The sequence below is a fragment of the Elephas maximus genome, chromosome 4 (assembly GCF_024166365.1).
Source record: "Elephas maximus indicus isolate mEleMax1 chromosome 4, mEleMax1 primary haplotype, whole genome shotgun sequence".
In the NCBI taxonomy this organism is placed as follows: Eukaryota; Metazoa; Chordata; class Mammalia; order Proboscidea; family Elephantidae; genus Elephas; species Elephas maximus.
The window spans coordinates 33,550,476-33,572,769 of record NC_064822.1 but is presented as its reverse complement, the minus strand read 5'-3'; the positions used below and the strand labels follow the sequence as shown (position 1 = coordinate 33,572,769).

At 44.3% G+C, this 22,294-nt stretch overlaps 1 protein-coding gene across 6 annotated transcripts; it reads left to right on the top strand.

Moving 5' to 3' along the window:
- The first annotated feature begins 149 nt into the window (after positions 1–149).
- BMI1 (BMI1 proto-oncogene, polycomb ring finger) lies at positions 150–11,043 on the top strand. 6 transcript variants are annotated; one of them, XM_049881855.1, is made up of 10 exons: positions 150–260; positions 6,152–6,282; positions 6,603–6,699; positions 7,256–7,311; positions 7,406–7,456; positions 7,600–7,708; positions 7,789–7,834; positions 8,199–8,297; positions 8,666–8,746; positions 8,840–11,043. In XM_049881855.1, exons 2-10 carry the CDS (start codon positions 6,171–6,173, stop codon positions 9,167–9,169), a joined length of 981 nt encoding a protein of 326 aa, XP_049737812.1. In that variant the 5' UTR covers positions 150–260; positions 6,152–6,170; the 3' UTR covers positions 9,170–11,043. The 6 variants fall into 6 exon arrangements, with proteins under 6 accessions (XP_049737812.1, XP_049737810.1, XP_049737813.1 ...); XM_049881853.1 differs by lacking the exon at positions 150–260 and adding an exon at positions 1,150–1,232 and having other exon boundaries at positions 8,840–11,042; XM_049881856.1 differs by lacking the exon at positions 150–260 and adding an exon at positions 1,550–1,717.
- Positions 11,044–22,294: the final 11,251 nt, after the last annotated feature.

Below are 22,294 nucleotides of genomic sequence, written 5' to 3'. Positions count from 1 at the left end.
AGGCCCAGCCCGCCCCCGGCCCCGGCCGCCCCGCGCCCGACTCCCGCGCAGAGTCCCAGCCCGGAGGGAGCCGCTGCCCGCGCGCGCCCCGCCTCGGCAGCCGGCGGGCGGGGAGGGGGGCGGCCGTTGTTGTTTCCGCGAGCCCAACTCGGCGCAGGTTCCGCGCCGCGGCGCCGGAGCGTGGGTCGCAGTCCGTTGGGGCTGGAAGGCCGAGCGGGGGGCGGTGGCCGGGCGCTCTCCTCGCGGGAGACGTCGGACGTGTGAGCCCGGGGCGGAGGCGGGCGGCTGGAAGAAAGAAATAACGGGGGGTGGGGTAGGGCGAGCGGCGTGCGGGGCCGGAGCGATGCCCGCGCCGAGAGCAGGGTGGCGCGTGTGGCGCTGTGGAGAAATGTCTCCCGCAGCCGCGCCGCCGCCGCCGCCGCCGCCGCCGCGCCGAGCCGAGCGAACGGGAGGGGGCTGGGTCGCGCTGCTCGCAGGGAAGGGGGCGGCCGCGGGCCCGACTACACCGACACTAATTCCCAGGCCGCCCTTAAGGAATGAGGGGAGCACGTGACCTGGTGGGGGGGCGGCGGGGGGAGGGGGCGGGCGGACTCCGAGCCATTTTGGAGCCGGTGTCAGTTTCCACTCTGCCTTCAGCGGTGCATTTTTTTTTCCACTCTCCCCTCCCCCCTCCTCATCCTTCTTCCCCTCCCCCCGCCCCTCCGCACGCACACACTCGGCGCCCCCCACCGCCCTCTCCCCCCGCAGCAACTATGAAATAATAACCGTAGTATCAAAGGCAGAGATCGGGGCGAGACAATGGGGAGGTTGGCGAGGGAGCCCCGATCCGGATTAGAAACACCTCCCAGCCCCGCAGAATAATACTGATCGCGCCCCCTCGGCGCGCTCCCTCCCCCGAGCGCGGAGCGGGAGGAGGCGGCGGCGGCCGAGGCGGAGGAGGAGGAGGCCCGGAGGAGGTGGCGTTGGAGGCCGCGGAGGAGGAGGAGGCCGAGGCGGAGGCGGAGGAGGAGGCCGAGGCGGAGGCGGAGGAGGAGGCCGGGCTCGGGAGGCAGCATGAGCTGAGCGCGGCGGCCGCCGCTCCTCTCGGCTGCGCTCGTTGCCCATTGACAGCGGCGTCTGCAGCTCGCTTCAAGATGGCCGCTTGGCTCACATTCATTTTCTGCTGAACGACTTTTAACTTTCATTGTCTTTTCCGCCCGCTTCGATCGCCTCTCGCCGGCTGCTTTTTCCGGGTACGTAGGAGGCCAGGCTCCTCCGGGACGGGGCCGGGGCACGGCGGGGGCCGCGCGGGGCTCGGGCCGTCCGCGGGTGGAAGGGAGCGGCCCCCCCGCGCCTCGCCCGCGCCGGCCGGGAGGGCGCTGACAGCGTGGGCGCCGAGCCCCGCGCCGCGCGCCCGCCGCCCGCCGGCCCCGCGCGCCGCCCGGCCCCACGCGCGCCCGGCCCGCGCCCGCGAGCGCGCGCCCGCCGCCGGCCCGCCCGACACCCGCGGCGCCGGGACGGACCCGCAGCCCGCGCCGCGCCGCCGCCGCCAGCCGGGCTCGGCGCCGCTCCAGCCGCCGCCGCCCGCTCCCGCCCCGGCCGCGCCGCGGCCCCACGTTTTAGTTCCTTGCTCCCCCGAGCGCCCCTCTACACCCTCGCGACGCACATGGCCCCCGAGAAGAACACTTGTATTTCCAGCCTCTGCAGCTCTCCCGGCCATAGCGCCCTTTGTTGAGAGGTAGATTTTGATTAAACGGGGACGGGTTCCTGAAATCGGGAGCTGGTTGGGTCAAGTGGTTTCCCTCCTCTCCCGAAGAAAGGGCTTTTGAGGGGTTTAAACGTCCAGAGAACGCCCCCATTTTATAGGAACGAGTTACGTGGGGTGCGGCGATCCCGCTAAGGTGGATGTTAGACTGGAGAGAGCCCAAACAAAAATGTTATTAACTTAAGTTGGAGGAACACTTGTGTGAAATTGGATGGCTTGTAAGATGGCGGTTCCCAGTTGTTTCCAAGGTCTCCTGCATTTGTGTTTAAAATGGTAAAGTTTTCAAGGTAGTGTTTGTGGGGAGTGTTGGATAAGTTCTCTAAACATCACTTGTGATGTATTCACTGGGAAGTGGGCATTTCAAATTTGGAGCTTTTTTTGGAATGAAGATGGTGACTGGATGTTAGTCTCGCATGAGGTTTCCTTTCTCTTTTTCCTTTTCCCTCTTTTTTTCCCTCTGGGAAACAACCATTTTTTTCCCCCTCATCCTCTACTATGGGATGCAATTAGAATCATGACTACGTTTTATAGGTTTTGCGAAATGTTACCGTAGGTCATGTGGTAAAAGGATGCTTTGGAAAAAGAGCACTAAAAAGTTGATTGTATATGTTTACGAAGTCTTTGGTGCTTGACAGCGATATAACATGGTCTTTTTCCCAGAGATTTACAGTTAATAACTGGAAGTAAACAAGTAGAGAGACTTTGATCATTCCCAATTGCAATAAAAGGATTTAGTGGGCTTAGTGGTCATAGTTCAGTATTTGGAAGAGAAGCATGTGTTAACCCCTTCCCTCAAAGTAGGCAAAATTCCGAGAATATTTATCCAAACCCAAATGTAGGTTGGTGGTACCTAGAATGTTATGGGTAGTTCAGCCTGTATTTTATAGGACCCTTAACACCAAAGTTCAGGAACCATAGTGAACTGTTCTAAAGACTTGATACTTAAGGATGCAAAGTGTTGACCATACATCCCAAGTTATGAGACCGTATATTAACATTTGAGGTTTATTTCAAGTAGATTGATTAGAAATCTCTAAGAAGTTGATTTGATGTGCAGAATTACGGTTTTTTTATACTTGAGTTCATTCCCATACATCTGCCTCAAAGTGCAGTGAAATGTGTTTGGAAAAAACCTATCTGTGCAAGTTATATTCCTAGTAACAGTATGTTTAAAGCTATATGTCACTACATATGTGTCTTGTGTATACACACCCACCCACATACACACGTATGTGTGTATATGTGAGTGTATGTGTGTGTGTATATATATATACACACATATGCACACAAGCTTTGTGTAAGAAAATTAAGCATTTAATTGCATTTGGTAACTCTATTAATACTCTACCACCAAGTTCTTGGATGTATGTTAAGTGCCCAAATAGGCAAAATTCTTCTTAGGAATCTCTTTAACCACCCCGGCTTTGTTCATACTTGTATTGGTTGTATTGGGCTGTGAGTGCCTAGTGGGATTATGGAGTTCATTTGGATTTCTTAGATTGCAGTAGTCAAGCTGATTGTTAATTTAAGAACTTGCTTCTGTTTTCCTTCCTTTTGACATTACTGGCATTAGGCCTCCAACTAAACTGACAGCCACAATTGAGTATGTTCTAATGGCAAGTTTTAAATATTGAGTATTTTTACCATTTTATGTTCGTTCAATTTATTTGCTTAATTGGCAGTTTCTGTGTTGAAACCTACAATGCCTTCATTTCTAAGGTTCAAGAGATTGTTGCCCAAACCTTGTCAGGCATGCCAAGAAACACTTTAGATGTCTTCATTAGGTTGCCAGTACTTTCAAATGTTTCAAAAGAGGTAAAAGGATAAAGAACTGATTTTTATATAAGTAACAAAGTGATATGTATTAACATTATAAATGGTGATAGGATTGTGGCCAGATTCTTCGGAACTGAGGTGGGGGAATTGTGTGAATTAAGATTTAAGATGAATTTGAAAGGATTTTGGTCAAGTACTTATGACGTAAATGTTCAAAGCCAACAAATAGGTAACACTCTACTGAGGTTTGGGTGTTCTGAGTGTTAATATTTGTGTTTGTGTGATATTGTTTTTACTGTAAGTTAGAGGAGAAATAAAGATAGCTATTTTTATCTGAGTCCTTTCTTAAACTTCGTGATCCATGGCTTTGGTGTGATGTGGTTTCACAGGCAGGTAACTGAAGTATCATCTTTCTAACTGTCTTTCTAGGAAGGCTCCTGCGATTTCACACGGAGAGTTTTGTTTAAGAACCTAGGAGGCTGGTCTTTAATAGTCAAGCACTATGGTATTTAAATGTTGGTTATCTTTAGGGACATTGCTCTACCTACAACTCCCCTTCAGCCCCACTTAGATTTATAGTCACAAAAATTTGACAGTATTCTAAACAAATAATCCAAAGATAACTGAGGAGTTATGCAAGAAGTTTTCTGGTCTAGGTCGCTGGCTGCCACTATGGGCACTTTCATAAGAGAAGTTTTTACCTTTTTTTAAAAAGCACCCTAAAGCTTTTAATTTGAGCCATTGAGGTATGTTGATTGGTATTTCCTTTTTCTGTATTAAAATTCCCTAGGAATTAAAGCCTTAGATGCATCTTACTGCAAGTTTCACAAGTTCCTAGATTTCTATTCAAGGCAGCTTTCAGAATGTACTTCAGACAGGTCTAGAAACTTAGTCGTATTTCAGGCTCTAATATAAAATGTGGGGGGTAGAAAAAATCTTTTTCAAGAATACTACAAGAAGTAATTGACTTCCTTGATTGTCTGCCAGTGTATTGTTGCTTACAGTTCCCCATCATTACTTTTCTGTAATACATGATATCTACTCGGAATATCATTTCATCATGTGGGGGTTTGTATGGACTGCAGGCTGAGAAAATGACATTTGTTTTTCTCTCCTCTCGTTGCTCCGTGTTGACAAGGTGTTGATTTAGCTTTGGGAATGGGCTGGTCACATGATTCTTTACATATTCTCACTATTGTACAGATTATTAAGTAGTTTTTCTTGCCTCCAGCATGGTTGGTTCAAATAAAACACAGGGCTTTGCCCCTCCCCCTCTTGTAAAAGAGATTTTAGTTTTCAGTCTTTTCCAAAACTTTGTATCGCTCATCTAATCTACAGGAGAACGTCATATTAGAAAAGGAAGCTTTAAAGAGGTTCAGTTCAATAAACATCTCTGCAATTTGAGCCCTGACGGGTTTCGGAGTAAATGCACATTTGGCAATTCTCAAAACATCCCTTCGTGAAATTTTTGACCTAGTGATTACTGATAGAGACTGAATGAGTCAAGATCTGAAACCAGCTCCTCGCACCAAGTCGACGTGGAAAGAGGCCCCCCAGAGTGTCCGAAATGGCTGGGAATGTGGTTTGCATTTTCCTTTTCCAGCCTCCGCTGAAGGCTACGGGGCTTTCTCCCCAGCTGCCTGCCGGGTCGCCTCCGGCCGGAATCCTCATCCGCTGTGCCTGGGGCCTCGTGGGGCCGCCTTACCCCCGCGCCACCGGCGCCCGCACCCCCCCAGCCTGCGCCGGCCCCGCCCCCCGCCGGCCCCGCCTCCGCGCCCGTTGCCGCCGGGCTGCCCAACACGCCCGGCCGCCTGTCCGCTGAGGCTCGGTGCTCGGGCTGGGCTCCTCGAGGAGTTGCAGCGGTGGCCGGATGCCAAGTGTAAGTGTAAGTTGCTATGGAAACCCCCGACCGAGGCGAGTTCCGAATCCGGAGCGAGACGGAGCCCCGGCGCCGCCGGATCCGCCCCTTGCATCCCGGCCCCCAGGCGTCCGCCTTGCTCAGGCCCCAGCCCGAGGCCGACTCGAGGTGCTTCTCTTCGGCCCCAGCACCCAGCTCCGGAAATGCCAGGGATGCAGATAGAACAGAATTTGTTTTCCTTTTGTATCACGTAGAAACGAGCCAGGTTGTGGCTGCTTGAACCACCTAAAACAAGAACCCCTGGATAGCCAGGGCATGCTCTGGGATTTTCGGTTGAAGAGCCATGAGGAAGTTTTACAATAAATTTGGAGACCTGGAACGAGCCCTAGTGGTTGGTAAATTCGTGCGGGGACTGTGTGGCGTCTGCAGCAGCTTTGGGGCTGCTAGGGTTGGAGGACAAATGGAAGAAAGAGACCCGAACTCTCAGCTCCCAGCCCCCACCCCAGAGTTTTTCTTCTCCCTCCAGGAATGACCTAACAGACCAGAAATAACTTTAGTTGGATCCTTTTTTTTTTTTTTTTTACCATTTCAGTAGAATTGATTTGAGTCTGGTTAGTAAATTCCTTCTGTAGAAAACATTGGGACAGTCCAGCTGTACGGTCTTAAACGAGTTCTATGAATTCTTGCAGCATTTCAGAGTGTACAATTACTAGAAGTTGGAGATAATCATTTTTCTTTCTGTGTATCATGGCCGGTATTTCTGTGTCTTGCAGGATCTTTTATCAAGCAAAAATGCATCGAACAACAAGAATCAAAATCACTGAACTAAATCCCCACCTAATGTGTGTGCTTTGTGGAGGGTACTTCATTGATGCCACAACCATAATAGAATGTCTACATTCCTGTAAGCACAAAGCTTTAGACCTCTTTTGTGTCATGTATATTGCACATTTCATCCTGAAATTTGAAAACTGGTATTAATTCTTACAGTCCTTGGGACAAAGCGATGGAGTCATTTTCTTCTCTTGGCACTTAGTAACTTTTTGTTAATATTTTATTTACAAGTATACAGTGTATAAGTGTTCTCAGGATATTAATTGGCTTAGTTTATTTAATTGAAAATACATTTTGGCATTTAACATTTTGCTATTGCTAGTTTTTGGTTTCTGACACTAAATGCTATATCTCTAATTCTTAACTTACATGTTGTGTTTCTACATCTAGTCTGTAAAACATGTATTGTGCATTACCTGGAGACCAGCAAGTATTGTCCTATCTGTGATGTCCAAGTTCACAAAACCAGACCACTCCTGAATATAAGGTATGAAAATGTTTGAAATCCTTGTTTATAATTGTTACTGGAGTTGGATAATTTAGTGAAGGCTACTTGTGTATTTGTTCCTTTGTAGAAAATTTACCTTTGAACAGTATAGCCCTTTAATTTCCTTCCATTTTAATGGTGACCGACTTTAGACAAAGTTCTATATTGACCGATTTTAAGATTTTTTCTTTCTGCTGTCCTTTAGAAACTGAATTAGTTCTCCATATTTAGATTGCTTCATTGAATTCATGACAGGCAAGAGTAAATGTTTTAAAAGTGCTTCCATTCTCTCTTCTTTATTCGTACTAGCTAATTTAGTAACTTGGAAGGCACACGTTTGACTCAGTGAATGTGAAGTATTAACAAATATAAAATACTTTTCCACAGACTTAACAGAGAATTTTTATACTCATAATTGCTTATCGATGTAGTTATAGAGGTCATGATCGAGTAAAATACTGTAGCATAAATAAAACAAAGAATCTGTAAAAACTATCACTGTAATCTTTGATACATTTAGTTGACAGTTTACCTTTTCTAATTTACTCTTTTTCAGGTCAGATAAAACTCTTCAAGATATCGTATACAAATTAGTTCCAGGGCTTTTCAAAAGTGAGTAACTTACTTAAAGAATGAATCTTAAAAGATTATACAGTGATTTTACTTGATATACCAAATGTTTAAATTTTTCCTTCTCTTTTTTCAGATGAAATGAAGAGAAGAAGGGATTTTTACGCAGCTCATCCGTCAGCTGATGGTAAATTGTTTGGAGGGAGGAAAGCATTTTATCTAGGGGGAGAACTTCTTAAGTTTTATTAAAATTGAGTTTAAAGTACCACTTCCATTCTCAAATATATGTATATATAATATTTTAAGTTGAATTTCAAAATGTCTCTATAGCTGCCAATGGCTCTAATGAAGATAGAGGAGAAGTTGCAGATGAAGATAAGAGAATTATAACTGACGATGAGATAATAAGTTTATCCATTGAATTCTTTGACCAGAACAGGTAAATTCTCTAGGAAATATATTTTATGCTAATATATTTATTAGGTACGTTGTGTTACTAATAAATTACCTGTTTCTTAGATTGGATCGGAAGGTAAACAAAGACAAAGAGAAATCTAAGGAGGAGGTATGTTATGTGTTACAAAAATGTATAGAACAAACTTTTTTAGAGTTTAAAAGGGTATATGTTTATCAGATACAAAGCTGTCACGTTTGATGTTTTGTAAGAGTGATCTTCATCCCGTAGTTCATTAGAAACTATTTTGTATGATTGCTGTTCTTATAAAATATTTTAATAATTCGTGTTTTTAATACTTTGATATATTTAAAGTTTTGCTTAATAAACTCAGAGTATGATTAGTTGGGAATTTCGTCACATCCCACTTTCGGTATTAGTTCTTTTATTTTTGTCAGGCAGTCTAATTGAAAAATTTTTTTCTTATCTGAAAGTTAGGAATTGAAAAAAATTGTTTTTCTAAATGCACCCTCAGGCGAATGATAAGAGGTATTTACGATGCCCAGCAGCAATGACTGTGATGCACCTGAGAAAATTTCTCCGAAGTAAAATGGATATACCTAATACTTTCCAGGTATCTGTTTTGTGGTCTTCGTGTATTTTATGTAGATTTTTTAGAACTTAATTACTTTTTTTTTCTCTTTGGACATTAAACTCCCCAAAAAGCAATAGAAAGTTTAAAAAATTTAGTACCGAAGTTGGAAATAGGTCTTAAAACATTTGATACAAATTTTGTTTTATGCTATCAAAACAAATCTCTTAGTAATTAAAAAAAATATTTTTTCTCATTTGAAGTTGCAAGAGGAATTTTTATTCTTCTTCCTAAATGTTTAGAGAAAATGTTTTTGAAGCCTTTTTTCACTATTCTTAGATGATGAAAAATGGAGATTTATCCTTGTTATTCTTTATGACATTTAGTAATTGAAATGTATTTTTCAATAGATTGATGTCATGTATGAAGAGGAACCCTTAAAGGATTACTATACACTAATGGATATTGCCTACATTTATACCTGGAGAAGGGTAAGTAGCATATCCAGTAATCTCAGATTATGATGGCAAGGTATGTGTTAAAGAGTTAAGACTGACTGATTTGTTTTCCTTTTAACTTTATAGAATGGACCGCTTCCTTTGAAATACAGAGTTCGACCTACTTGTAAAAGAATGAAGATCAGTCACCAGAGAGATGGACTGACAAATGCTGGAGAACTGGAAAGTGACTCTGGGAGTGACAAGGCCAACAGCCCAGCAGGAGGTATTGCCTCCACCTCTTCTTGTTTGCCTAGTCCCAGCACTCCAGTCCAGTCTCCTCATCCTCAGTTTCCTCACATTTCCAGTACTATGAATGGAACCAGCAACAGCCCCAGCGGTAACCATCAATCTTCCTTTGCCAATAGACCTCGAAAATCATCAGTAAATGGGTCGTCAGCAACTTCATCTGGTTGATACCTGAGACTGTTAAGGAAGAAAATTTTACACCCCTGATTTATATAGATATCTTCATGCCGTTACAGCTTTATAGATGCTAATACATGTGATTATCGTCCAATTTGCTTTCTTTTGTAGTGACATTAAATTTGGCTATAAAAGATGGACTAGATGTGATATTCATATGGACGTTAATTGGTTTTGGGGGAGACAGGCAAGATTTTTTTCTGTGTGTTAGGAAAGATGTGAAATGGTTTCTGTAACCATTGTTTGGATTTGGAGATATTCTGCAGTGGATGTAAGCATTGGGCCATAGTTTGTTAATCTCAACTAATGCCTACATTACATTCTCCTTCATTGTTCTTGTTATTATGCTGTTTTGTGAACCTGTAGAAAACAAGTGCTTTTTATCTTGAAATTCAACAAACCGGAAAGAATACGCATAGAATAATGCATTCTATGTAGCCATGTCACTGTGAATAACAATTTCTTGCATTTTTAGCCATTTTGATTCTCATTTTGTTTTTATTTCTCTGTTGCTGTGCAAAACCGATCAAAGAAAACTTCAGTTTTACAATCTGTATGCCTAAAAGCGGGTACTACCGTTTATTTTACTGACTTGTTTAAATGATTCGCTTTTGTAAGAATCAGATGGCATTTTGCTTGTTGTACAATGCCATATTGGTATATGACATAACAGGAAACAGTGTTGTATGATATATTTATAAATACTATAAAGAAAATATTGTGTTTCACACAGTCAGAGATGGTTGTTAAAATTCTCCCAACTGGTTCGACCTTTGCAGATACCGTATGTTTCAACCTTGTTTATTAGCATAGAATATTTTTAATGTGGCTATCTAATTCTAAATTCTGTTCTATTGAAAGCAATTGGCAAGTCATTATAATACTGACTTTTCTCCAGTAATACATGTTTAATTTTAATTGTTGCAGTAAAGGAAAACACCTAAGAAATAAAAAGGATTAATCATTTTCCATTGATTATGATGGAATTAATGTGTTTTTAAAATGTACGTTTATCATTGTAATTCTAAAACAATTTTTTAAATAAACCAGCAAGTTGCTAGAAGAAGGCATTTTATCTAAAATATTTTTTAATATGTGGTACAGCAGTAATTTCAAATTTAAGAGTTACTTTAACAGTTATGAACAATGGAATATGCCTTCTTTAATGTCTGGAAATTGAAGCAGTTATGAGCTTCTAAAGGGATTAATTTTTAAATAGAATGAGCATGTTGAATTTAAAGTATGTATAACCCCATCAATTTTGTGTTTTGCTTTGGTCGAACTTGGTGTGTTTTCATCACCCATCAGTTATTTGTGAGGGTGTTTATTCTATATGAATATTGTTTCATGTTTGTATGGGAAAGTTGTAGCTAAACATTTCATTGTCCCCAGTCTGTAAAAGAAGCACAATTCTATTGCTTTGTCTTGCTTAGTCATTAAATCATTACTTTTGCATATATTGCTGTTACTTCTGCTTTCTTTTAAAGATACAGTAAATGAAGTTTTATGAAGCCACAAAATACTTATATTTTTATTTTGTCCTAAATTTGTACAGTCCCACTGTAAGTGTTGTTTCTAATTATAGATGTAAAATTAAATTTCATTTGTAATTGGAAAAAATCCAATAAAAAGGATATTCATTTAGAAATTAGCTATGATCTTTAATAAAAATTTGATATGAAAAGCACATGTGCAGAAGTTTTGGAAAACCCATAATGGATTACAACAGGTAAAAAGCTAAAGAGAATACATTGCTGTCTTAAATAGTGTTGCTGAGAAGTACACGTTTTATTGTATAAATGCTTGAAAGCCCAATTCAAAGATGTATCTGTTTATTTACTCTATGATCTTTGAAGTAAAAGTTATCCATGTTTGCCAATTTTGGTGAATTTAACTCATTCTTCTAGATTTTTCTTCTAAACCTTTCATGATGTTCTAAGACAAAAGTTAATGTAAATTTAAAGAGATTTTTACCTCGGATGAGCATATATATAAAGAATGAAAAATATTTCTCAAGGGCTAAAATCAACTTCAAATGCTAGTAGACTGTAACTTGACATACACAAAACCAAACTGTGTAAGATCAACACTGAAGTGAAAGCCTTTACATCTCAACCTGTTTATGATGGACTTGTTTTTGAAATTACTTATAAAAATGTCAAATGCTTCATTTATGGCTTAACACTTTCACCATTCTTGAAAATATGTCCATTTTAAAGAGGATATTTTCCCCTACATCTTGAAAGTTGCTTAAATATAAAAGGATATTTCAGATAAAAATTCTAACTTCTCAACGTCTTTTAATAAAACAGGGAATGATTGTTTTGAATTCTCCCATATCTGTCCCTCACAGGTCTGACAAGATTTAAAACTTGCTCACCTACCACTTTAAGAAAACCTTATGAAAACCCATATTGAAGCTGTTAATTTTGTAACTCTAAGTCAAAGTGGGGTACATGAAAAGTCAGCTCTAAGTTTGACTTGTGCTTCCTAAACATATTCTGGGATTCTCTACCATAAAGTTAGTGCTAACAAAATATTCCACAGAAACTGCTGAAATTGATCTCACGGGTTTTAGCTTAAATGCAAACAAACGAGGCTGGTTGCTGTTGTGTAAATAGTGATCTATCTTGCTTTACATGTGAATGCTTGTTTACAAGTACTTTTTGCTTTCAAAATTGCCGGCCGTTAATTGCACTGAGCTGAAAAAAAAAAAAAAGTTGCCGTTCAGTTGACTTAACCTACCAACCATATTGCTTACTTTCCATAACCATGTGTGCAGATATTAGGATATCTGGAGGTAAAATGTAATAGCATAAGCTTGGTAGGAGCTTTCTTCATCCTTTCTTATTACTCTTTCCCCAATATGTGGAGTTGGAGTACACGTGTCTAGTCTTCTGGTGCCCTTATAGGCCAAGATAAAGTTTTGTTACAAAACCTTAATAGGAACATAAATATCCATAAGAAATCCTAGTACTAATCAACAAGAAATGAAGACATTTGATCTTTTACAATGGCTTTGGTAATCATTTGAAGGAATGGGATTTTAATTCTAACATGCACGTGAAACCTACTCTTTTTTAGAATCCTGGGGTGAAGGAAGTTTTTTTTTTTCCAGAGGATAAATTCTTTCTCTTTACATTTTTAAAGTTTGATAAATGTTTCACCTTTCTTCTATCTATTGAATCTGGAATGACAGAAATTCTGATTTTGTTTAGTTGCTCTATGAAACCGAGGTTCCATCATACCTTGAGACATGGTTTTTTCCTCCATACAGTCTTCCTTGAGTTTTTTCCAAAAGAAAAATGTCTTGATCAAATTACATTAAAATTAGGCTTTTAGATCTGTGTGTCTTCTAAGAGTATACTAATTAAACTTTTCAAAAAGCTGCATGTGACTTTAAGACGTCTAATGTGGAAAGAGCTAAGGACCCAGCTCCAATCTAGGGCTTTGGGGTAAAAACGTTATTTCACTTGAGAATGGTTCTTGTATAAATGAATAATACTACAACAGGTGATTATTTCTAAGGTCCCTCTAAAAAAACTTTTGACTCCTCCAAAATAAAATTCTGAAATAAAGTGGGATCACCTAATTCAGACAGACGGGTACTTTGTACGAGAATATTAGCCTCCCAGTAAATGAGGCTTGGGAAATACCCTGCAGAAGACCTTGAACATGTCGGTCTCCTTGCGAATTTCAAGATCGCCCAGTTTTGATTATGAAAGTCTCCGAAAATGTTTACACAGTCGAGTGTTTCCTGTTTCCGCAGTTAATTTTTTTAACGTTTTTTCTTCTTTTGGTTCTTGAAACGGATTTCCTTTATTTGCACCAGTTTCTTTTTCTGAGTGTGCAATCTCTAGAGGTATCACATGAAGAACTTCTTTATCAACTTCTGTCTTCATCAAGTCGACGACCTCAAAAGTCATTTGTCAATAGAAGGGCTGCATTAGGACCCTTGTGAGTTGTCTGAAGAAGTTCAAGTGCATTTGGACAACTTATCACGGAGTCTAATTCAACCTTCCAAATTAGTGGCGCTGAATAAAATCTTTAAATGAATGAATGAAGTCACTCCCATTCTTCTGACCCTTGTCTTATATATATAAAAAAAAAAATCCCTTTCAGTGACTTTCAGAAGTAACATCCAAAAATAGCAGGTGGTGTTCCCCAGAGTCGCCTACATGTTAGTAAAAGTATTACTTCTTTCCTGATTGTTGCGTTATCATAGAATCCAAACTTCACTACAATCAAGTTCGGTCCTGATTTGGCACTCTTAACGGAGAGATCTCCAACTTTATGTCTTACATTAGCTAGAATCCAAATTCAGAGAAGAGACTTGGAAGGCTGCGAACTAGGGTACACGGGAAACCGCCGATAATTGGGATGTAAGAACAAGAGTGTTGCAGAATTGGATAAAGGGGTTATTACAGGTAGAGAAGTCTGCCCAGGAGCTACATCCTTAGGTCTAAACTGCCTTCAAGAGTGGAAGACATTCAAACAAAACCGGACAGAGGAGCGCACTGCACGGCACGGACGATAAGGCGGAGGTGAAGGTGTAAAGAACCACCGCTTTCCAAAAAAGTTTTCTTCTGTTCTAGTGCCGGGTGGAAAGGGCACAGGTCCCCGGCGTGGAGAAAATCACCTCCTCTACGCCGGTAGCGCTGCCTTCCCCGCCAGGAGGGCTTTACCAAAAAGACACGTTGAGGAGAAAAAGGCCCATCTCCCTTCCCTTCTTTTCTAATTAGCCGCTACTCCGACCTCCGTTACCATTTGTGCCGCCGGAATTCGGCTTTGCCGGGCGGGCGTCAGAGCCCAGAGCGCCGGGCACCGGGAGGCCATTTTGCGCGTGCGCCGCTCGCCTCGCGCCGCCCTCGGCTCCTCGGATTCGGATCCCGCCAAATTTGAAAGCGAGATTGTCAGGCTGTACCTGGACTTGAGAGGCGGGGAAACGAGGCCGTGTCCTCAAAGTCGGAACAAGCGGCGAGCGGCGGCCACAGCCGCGGTGAGCGAGGCCTCACAAGGTGACCCCCTACGTGGCTGACTTCCCAGCACGGCAAGAGGCCGAGGGCTCACCCGAACGGCGGGGCGCAGCGGCCGGGGCCCGGAGCTCAGCGCCGGGAGGAAACCGACCCACGCGGAGGCGGCGGCGGCTTCGCCTGCAAACCCCACAAAGGCGAATCGGGGAGGGGGGACATCTAGATAATCGCCTTTGCCTTCGTCCCTCCTCCCGCTTCAAATCCAATGTCCTGTCTCCTTCAATAGCAAGATGTCCTTGGAGCTTGAGTTTTTCTAGGATAGAGTTTAAATTATTAACAGAACATAAAACTGCCATCTTGAAGGTTCCCTAAGGCGGTGACAGAAAAGGCCGAGGGAGAGGGTCGAACGGACTATAATGTCCTGGAAAGGAGACCTGACGGGATGATCGAATTGAGGAGAGGTGGCTGCGCAGCAGGACTCGCAGTATCTGGGCAAAAGACACCCGCACACACCTTAAAACCCAAAGACGACATCTAACTGGGTCCCTGGGCAGCGCAAACCTGGGGGGCCCTGCGCCCTTGCGCCCCCGGCCAGGCAGAGGGTGCGGGCGGGCAGAGGCCGGGACGTCGGCTCCGAAAGCTTGCGAGACGCAGCCGGCTTTCTCCAAAACTCGGGCCGGCCTGATCCCCGCGGCATAAACGATTGTCCGGCCCCAGAGTATTAGGTGCACCCAAAAACGTGAAGAGGAAGGAATGTCTGGGGTTCGGGCTAACCGCGGAGAAGTGAAAGAAGCCTAAAATGGGCGACGCTGGGCGAGTCCTCTTTGACAAGTGCAGCAGGCTGCAGGAGCCGCCATTTGGTGGCGGATTTCGGTATTTCAGTAGCATGTTGGGCTGAACGTCACAACTGGTATGTCTACATGGTTGTTTAAAATTTCCTCCAGCCTGCCTCCTTTCGGGGTACCGAAACCCCTTCCCCCGACTCTGAGTGTACGGCTCTGGGGCTTGGCTCGCCCCTCGGGCAGTTCAGCCGGCGCGGCTCCCCGGCCCCGGCGTGGGGCCTACGCCGGCCTCCACCCGTGCACAGGGGCGAGTGTGAAGCGTGAGGAAGCCAAGCGCAGACTTAAGGGAGGTTTTCTCCCTCGTTTTTCCGAGACTGGGGAGAATCCGAACCCGCAGCTTTCCTCCCATCAGCGCGGAGAATCTCATTTCCTTGGAGTCAAGACGGGCATTGTTTTTTCTCTTCCCGGTATCTCTTCTCTGGTCTCCCGCCTCACACCTCTTTGATGTGAGGAAGGGAGACGGTGAGTCGAGGCCTAGTGGAAAGGAGCAGACCCGACGAGGGGCGGCTCGACTGGGAGTCCTGGGTTAGGAACCCGCAGTCACGCTTCCAGCTCTGCCCGGCGTCCTCTGGGGACTGGGAAAGCCAGTCTTTCTGTGAAGTGCCAGAAGGTCTCCCCGCCCCTCGCCTTCTCCGCCCTCCCCCCCAGTTGCCGAGTCTTCGAGGGTTTCCATTAAGATCCCCCGAAGCGTGAGTGGAGAACAAAGGGCTGAGGGGTGGACGCGAGGCGAGTCCACGCGCGCCGCTGCCCTTTGCTCGCCGCGGCTTGGAGTCAGGGCGCGGACAGGGCTGAGCCTGGGCCTGGAACGGAGCCCCAGGCGCTCTGCGGAGTGCGCCGCCCCAGCCTCGGAGGCTGACTGAATGAAACTGTCTTCGAGCTAGAGCTGCCATGTTGTATTCACGGAGGGCGCCAGAAATTTGACGCTTTCAAGGCAGTGACACCCCAGCCTGAGAGCCCTTTGGCCCTTCTAGCCGGGCAGATGCGGTCAAAACCCGAAGGGACTGCGGGACGCAGGCGGGAGCGAGAACCCTGTGGGCTGCCGAGCCGGCGCGGCCGCGGAGCTGCAGCCGCTTCCCCTCGCCACCTTCGTTCCAGGGGCTGCGGGGCGGCGCGCTCGGCTGAGGATCGGTTGCCAGTAGCAACCACACGACGGCGATTTGCAGCTAGGGCCGCTGCAGCCGCTGCCGCCGGTGCCGCTGCCTCCTCGCACACCTCGGGGTCGAGCATTTGAAACTCTCGGGGTTGCCCGGGTTGACAGCTCTCGCCCCCGTCCCTCATCCTCCAGTACCCACAGCTCCACTCAAAAGCCAGCTCTCCTGGCTTGTCCCTGCCCCCACGGCAGACAATAGAAGCGGCTTGGAGCGCACACTGTCGCGCGCGCCGCGCTGAACATAGGCACCTGAGCCCCCCAGATAGGGGCGCATTGCTTAGTCTAGCCCCAGTTGCCCTCTTCTCTGACTTGAGCCGAAATTCTTTTTCAATGGCCAGCCAATTAGAAAGCTTTTCTTGACATCAGAAATAAGGATGATGGTGAAGAAAGAAGTCAAGACAAGACGCCCACTCCCTTTCTAGTAACACGGACACAAAGGAGAGCTTATGGTTGTGTCTGCTCTTGGTGACGGTGGCTTTCCTCTGGTTACAGCCACAGGCATGCGCTACGATCCTCTTCTTTATGTACCAGGAATATTTTACATGAAACCCATAATGTAACCACTTGGTTGACTCAAATACTACATCCAGGTACTTGTTCTTGTTATGTATGAGAGGATGGAGACTACATCCCTCCCCATGTCATTTGATGAAACACAACAGAGCTCTTAACAGTGTGGTGGACTGAGTGGTCTGATGCATAAAGAAAATGATTGACATTAACCCTTAGGGATGTTTCTGCCTTTTCTAATGTCTGTGGATCTAGGATGCTGGTTTATTATTTTTCTTATTTTACAGCAGAACCCTTACTAGTGTTTCAAACAGGTTTTATTAAAACAAAGTCTTCAAAGTAACCAGCAAAGCCTTTTATTTAGCTACTAGGATAATTTGAGAAATATGTGCATTGCCAAATTTCTTCACTGGTAATAATCGTCCCTGCTTTAAATACCCATTAAGTTAGCCGATTGTTCTTCATGGATTGAAATTTAATGTAAATCACTGTTGTGCTGACATTTCTAAGTTTAAACCTCCTTGAGGACAAGCACCTGTCTTACTTAGCTTTTCATTATCCGAGGTCCTTTTAACATAACTCAATAGGTATTTCTTGAATTTCCAGAGGATTCCAGAAGTTTCAATAACCTTTATTTGGGGGAAAAAAAAACCCTTACTAATAAAGCTTGGATATCTTTAATGAACCCAATGAAAAGGTAAACACTTTCCAAGTTAGTAGTACTCATCGGGTATCCTCATTCACACATATTTTTACGTAAATATATTTCAAATGTGGTAGACTGTAATTGAAAAACATCTGACAGGTGTTTCCAGAATTGTAAGGGGGAAAGATAAGTAGTATGTAAGAGCTTGTAACTTTGCTATTTTCCCACCAAAAATGTCTGAAAATGTGGTGAAATAGCTGTAAGTAAGGTGAGATTTTAAAGTGGCTTTCCTTCTTCCCATACAGCACAGACATGGTGGCATTAACTGTCATACAGCTCAACGACAATGCTTAAGGGCTAGCATTGAATATTGCAAATCTGCTGAGGCGATGCACCTCAAAATAAGTCTAATTTAAATACAATTTAAAACATACCGAAATTTGTTAATATGTGTTAATTATAAGTGGAGGTAAACTCAAATCAACAATCCCTCCTAAAATGACTCTTAGGTATGATGTTACAAAAGGGGTTCAACTTTAAATGCCACAAAATGTCAAGTTCATTAAATAAGACAGTTTATTTCAAAGAAGAAAGTTAGCACTACTTGGTTCTTGGAGGCAACATAACGACCTGTAGCTTGCCCACCACCCCCACCATTGCCTTAAAAATAGGAAAGCAAGGCTTTAGTGAGAAGTTCCTTTCTACGGTCTTTCAGGAAAGAAAAACTCCAACAACTTGCTTTGGACCGAGTTAAAGAGATTATCTCCCTTTTTCATTATGACTGTGTCTTTCAATGAATTGAAGGATAAGATCAAAGTGCATTCATATTCATGTGAATTATCGCTATTGACTTGAATAATGATGGATTTCATTGTTTTATTTAAACAGAAACCAGGAACGCTGCTGCTTTTGAGTCTATACCCCTAAGGCTGTAGAATTTCTTCTATGAGAACTCAAAAGGCCAGCAATTTGGTCTGACAACCACGTCATTTCCATAATGTACTTCCGTACAGAGGACTTTTTATTGCAATTGGTTACATTTCTATAGAGTCTTACTACGAAATTTTGACTCCTTTCCAACCTTCTCAATAAAATTCCTAAGTTCAGTAAACACATTTCCAAAATAGTTATGAGTAAACTGTACTGGGAAGATACAGTGATGTTTAGACAGCATCTAGCTTTAGTGTTATCAGTAATTAGCTCAGGAGAGTGTTTTTGCTTTGAACATGATTCACTACAGTTTGTTTTCTAGCGTAACTGAAGAACTCAGAGTAAGCTTGTGAAAATGTGTTTACCAGCTGTTTCTTTCTAAATATGCCTCATGATAATTTTCTTAAAATATTTTTACTTGGGTTCCCTTTAAACTGTCCCATCATTTTTTGAGGAGAAAAAGGTTACCAGATTTATAACTGCATCTACCACTTTCACCAAATGATCATTCTGCTCAAATAATTTATCTATTAAAATGCTCAACACTTTGGAGGATGCTAGTTAAGAAATACATTGCAATAAAGTAAGCTTACAGTGAAATAATGTAAGCAACATTTAGAAGAGACTTAAGAAAATGCATTTTCATAAACTTGAATATACACAATTCATATAATTTCTCTAAACTTAAAGGAAGACTCCAATGCAAGGCAAGTCTATTATACAGTCATGCTCTGCAATGGGTTTTGGGAATATTCTTTCCCATAAAGATAATTGCTGTTAATACCAGTTACTTGATATCACTCCTAAACTTATGCCATACATTTAAAGTATTATACATAAGCATCACATTAAAAAAAAAATCCAGTGTCTAATTGGGCTACAAGTTGTCCCAAATTTCACGATCCCCATTACGTGTCTTCAGTAATGCAGTACACTTTTTAAACCAGGAGCTTGTTAATAAATTTGTTTCTCTTTGCAATTTGACCATAAGCAGACTGAATTTATTTATATACTTCCACGTTTATTTGTAAGCTTTCAAGACCTTTAACCTTGACTTATAATTAAAATAAGCAATTGATACCATTTCACCAAGGGGGGGGGGTAGCGTTTCTGGAATAGATTCTTTAAAGGCTCTTTATAGATTCATTTCCTTCCCTGAGACTAAATCTTACTAATGGTTAATTTATTGAGAAAGGCGTTAGTCTTTTCTTCATATAAAGTTATTAAACTTTTTTATGCTGTTCATGTGAAAACCTATCTTCTTCACTTTAAAAGATAAACATGGGGTAACGTTGCAGTTGGAGGTCAACTGAAGTAATCCAGCTTTAGCAATATGCAGATATTTCCTCTGAAATAGCAAAAAGTAAGATGACAGTTGTGTTTTGTAGCTGACTTGAAGTAACGAAGGTGCAAATTGTAGCGCAAGCATCATCTCTGAGAGAGTGAGATGTCCCAGAATTTAGCCTACGTTTTAGCGGAGCTCACTCTCCACTCTGTTAATTTCTGTGGTGAAACGGTCATGTGGAGTGGATAACCAAGTTGCGCTATTTTTGTGAAAGCAGAAACCCTGAAAACCTTCTCTGTGTACTTTTGCAGTATTTTCCTCGATGAAGAGGATGCAGTCAGTTATTCTTCAGAGTAATTAATGCACGAGACTTTTTTGTTTGGGACTTGATATAGCTAAATGACGTCAAAAACTTAAAAGTGAGGCTCGCACATGCGCAGTGAGCTGCAGCTTTTTTTTTTTTTAAATTAACTGCTGGCTCCTGATTGCGCCTAGGGTTTTAGGGAGCAGGCTGATGTAAACTGGTGCACGTTTCCCATTTCCCACTCCCGGCAGGAAAAGTCTGAAGCCCTTCTCTACCTCTCCCACTATCGACCGGGCTCTCTTTATAACTCCAATGGGCAGAAAGCCACTGGGAAGCCGAGCGGATCGGAGAGCCCGGGCAAGCCCTTCTGGCTGCGCCAGCGCCTCGGGCCCTCGGTTCCCGGGTCTCCGCACTCTCCGCCCCCCCCCCGCCCCCCAGCTAGCTGGCAGCACCCTTCCCGGGGCCGCCGGTCTGCCGCGTCTCCGGGAGGCCCGGGCTGGGATCTCTCCCCAAGACCCAGGTGGGCGGTGCGGTTCGAGCTGGAGGCCGGGCCCAGGGAACCAAAGCGAAAGGATAGAGGCCTCCTTCGTCTTACAACTCGCTCCCCAGGAAACCCCAGCCACAGCCCCCTCCCCTCGCGAGTCCCAGGCCACCGCCCGCGGGGCCGAGGGAAGCAAGAAAGTTGAATTTCGCCTCCTCGCGTCCGCCTGTACCGCGGCCGCCGCGCCCCCGGTCCGCACCCGGAGGCCCAGCGGGAGGATGGTCGCCTGGCGGAGCCCCAGCCGACCTCTCTGCGGGCGGGCCCGGCCTGCGACGCGTTTCCGCAGACGCGCCCTCGGCCGCGCGGCCCCCGCCTCTTCCTCCCGCGACGGCCGCGGGTCCTACCGCCCGCGCTCCCGGCCCTGAGTCCCTGGCGCCTCTTGTCGGCCTTGCCCAGCCATTCACCGCGGGAAGCTCGCGGGTTTCCAAGCCGAACGTCGACCTGACCCCAGCCCAACCGGTTCCCGGAGCCCCCTTCCCAGTTAGCTGCGCGTTAGACCGCAAAGCTGCTGTCGGAGTTCAGAAACTCTGGACTCCACTCTCATCCCCCGGTCTCAGCCGCCCGCCACCCCAGCCGGAGCGCGCTGGCCTGAGCGAATGAATGCCTTCTTGGCACTTTATCTTTAAATACCCACATTCTTCTTCCTCTCAGGCTCCAACGCCCATGTCAGCCCTGGAAGTAGTTGCCTGCCAGAGCCAGCGCCGTCGAGCGTGGAGCCCCGCGTCCACCCCTCCAGGGAACCCGCAGACGCCCCGCTTCGCGGCGTCCGTGAACCTCCAGCCCCGGGCTTTTACAGGAACCGCACCTGAGGGACCACGACGTACATCGTCTTGGTCCAAATGCGGTCCTGGTAGGCTCTAGGGGTCGTTTCCTACCTAGAACCTTCCATCTTTGGCTCTTGTGTCGCGTACTAGTAAATAGCTGGGAAAGGAGTAATGTCTACCTTCTCTGAGACAAGTTCAACAGTGCCAAGTTTTTAAAGCTAAACTGCCAAGAAAGCATTCGCTCAGGCTGGTGCGCTCCAGCTGGGGTGGGCGAAGGCTGGTGGGTGAGAGTGAAGTGACTGACTCCTATGGCAGGGCGCTTAGGGTTTTCTATCTAGAGAAGCATCATTTGGGTACAATTTTTAATTATTTACTAAGAAAACTCACTGAAGTCTTGAAAAAGATGTTCACATAACACACACACACACACACACACCAACCAGCAATAATTTGTCATTGCCTTAGAAAATGTTATACGGTATTTCAGACTTCTACAGCAAAAGCGTCCATGTTTAGTATCAATCACCTTATGTTATGTAGTGCCTTTTGGAGGCGAAATTACTCGTGTGTGGAATCACTCTAACCATGGCTTTGTTTGGAGGTGAAAAAGTTGAGTTCAATCTCTGCATCCACTGAATTACTGGAAAGGAAAACACGCAAAGGTATATCTTTAGAACTTTGGGACCAGCTAAATCACTGTCATCTTAACATTCTATTGGCTTTAACATCAAAAAGAAACATAAAATTTTAAAAAGTTTAAAATGTAAGGAGTAGACCTTTTAAGAGTTTTACAAAGCAAAGACTAGGAAATAAACATATAAACACAACGCATGCATAGAAATGTTAATCTCCTCCTTGACAGAAGTGTCAGAATATCTTCTGCTGACAAATCTGACGACACAACTGGATGTATGTTCAGACCTAAACGTAAAATCCTAAGGTTATTTTCAACTGGAGGGACAATGCAACATCTAAGATAGTCATATGCTTGTTTTAGTCACTACAGATAATGTTTTGGGTGCACTAGCTTGGTTAGGAAGTATGTAATGCCCTTATTTCTTAATTCAAGTATGTAAATACTGAGTTATTTCAGTAATTTAAGTCTTGGTATTGGCAAATTGATTATTATATTCTCATAACTTGAATAATTACATGCAACTGCCAAATGAAT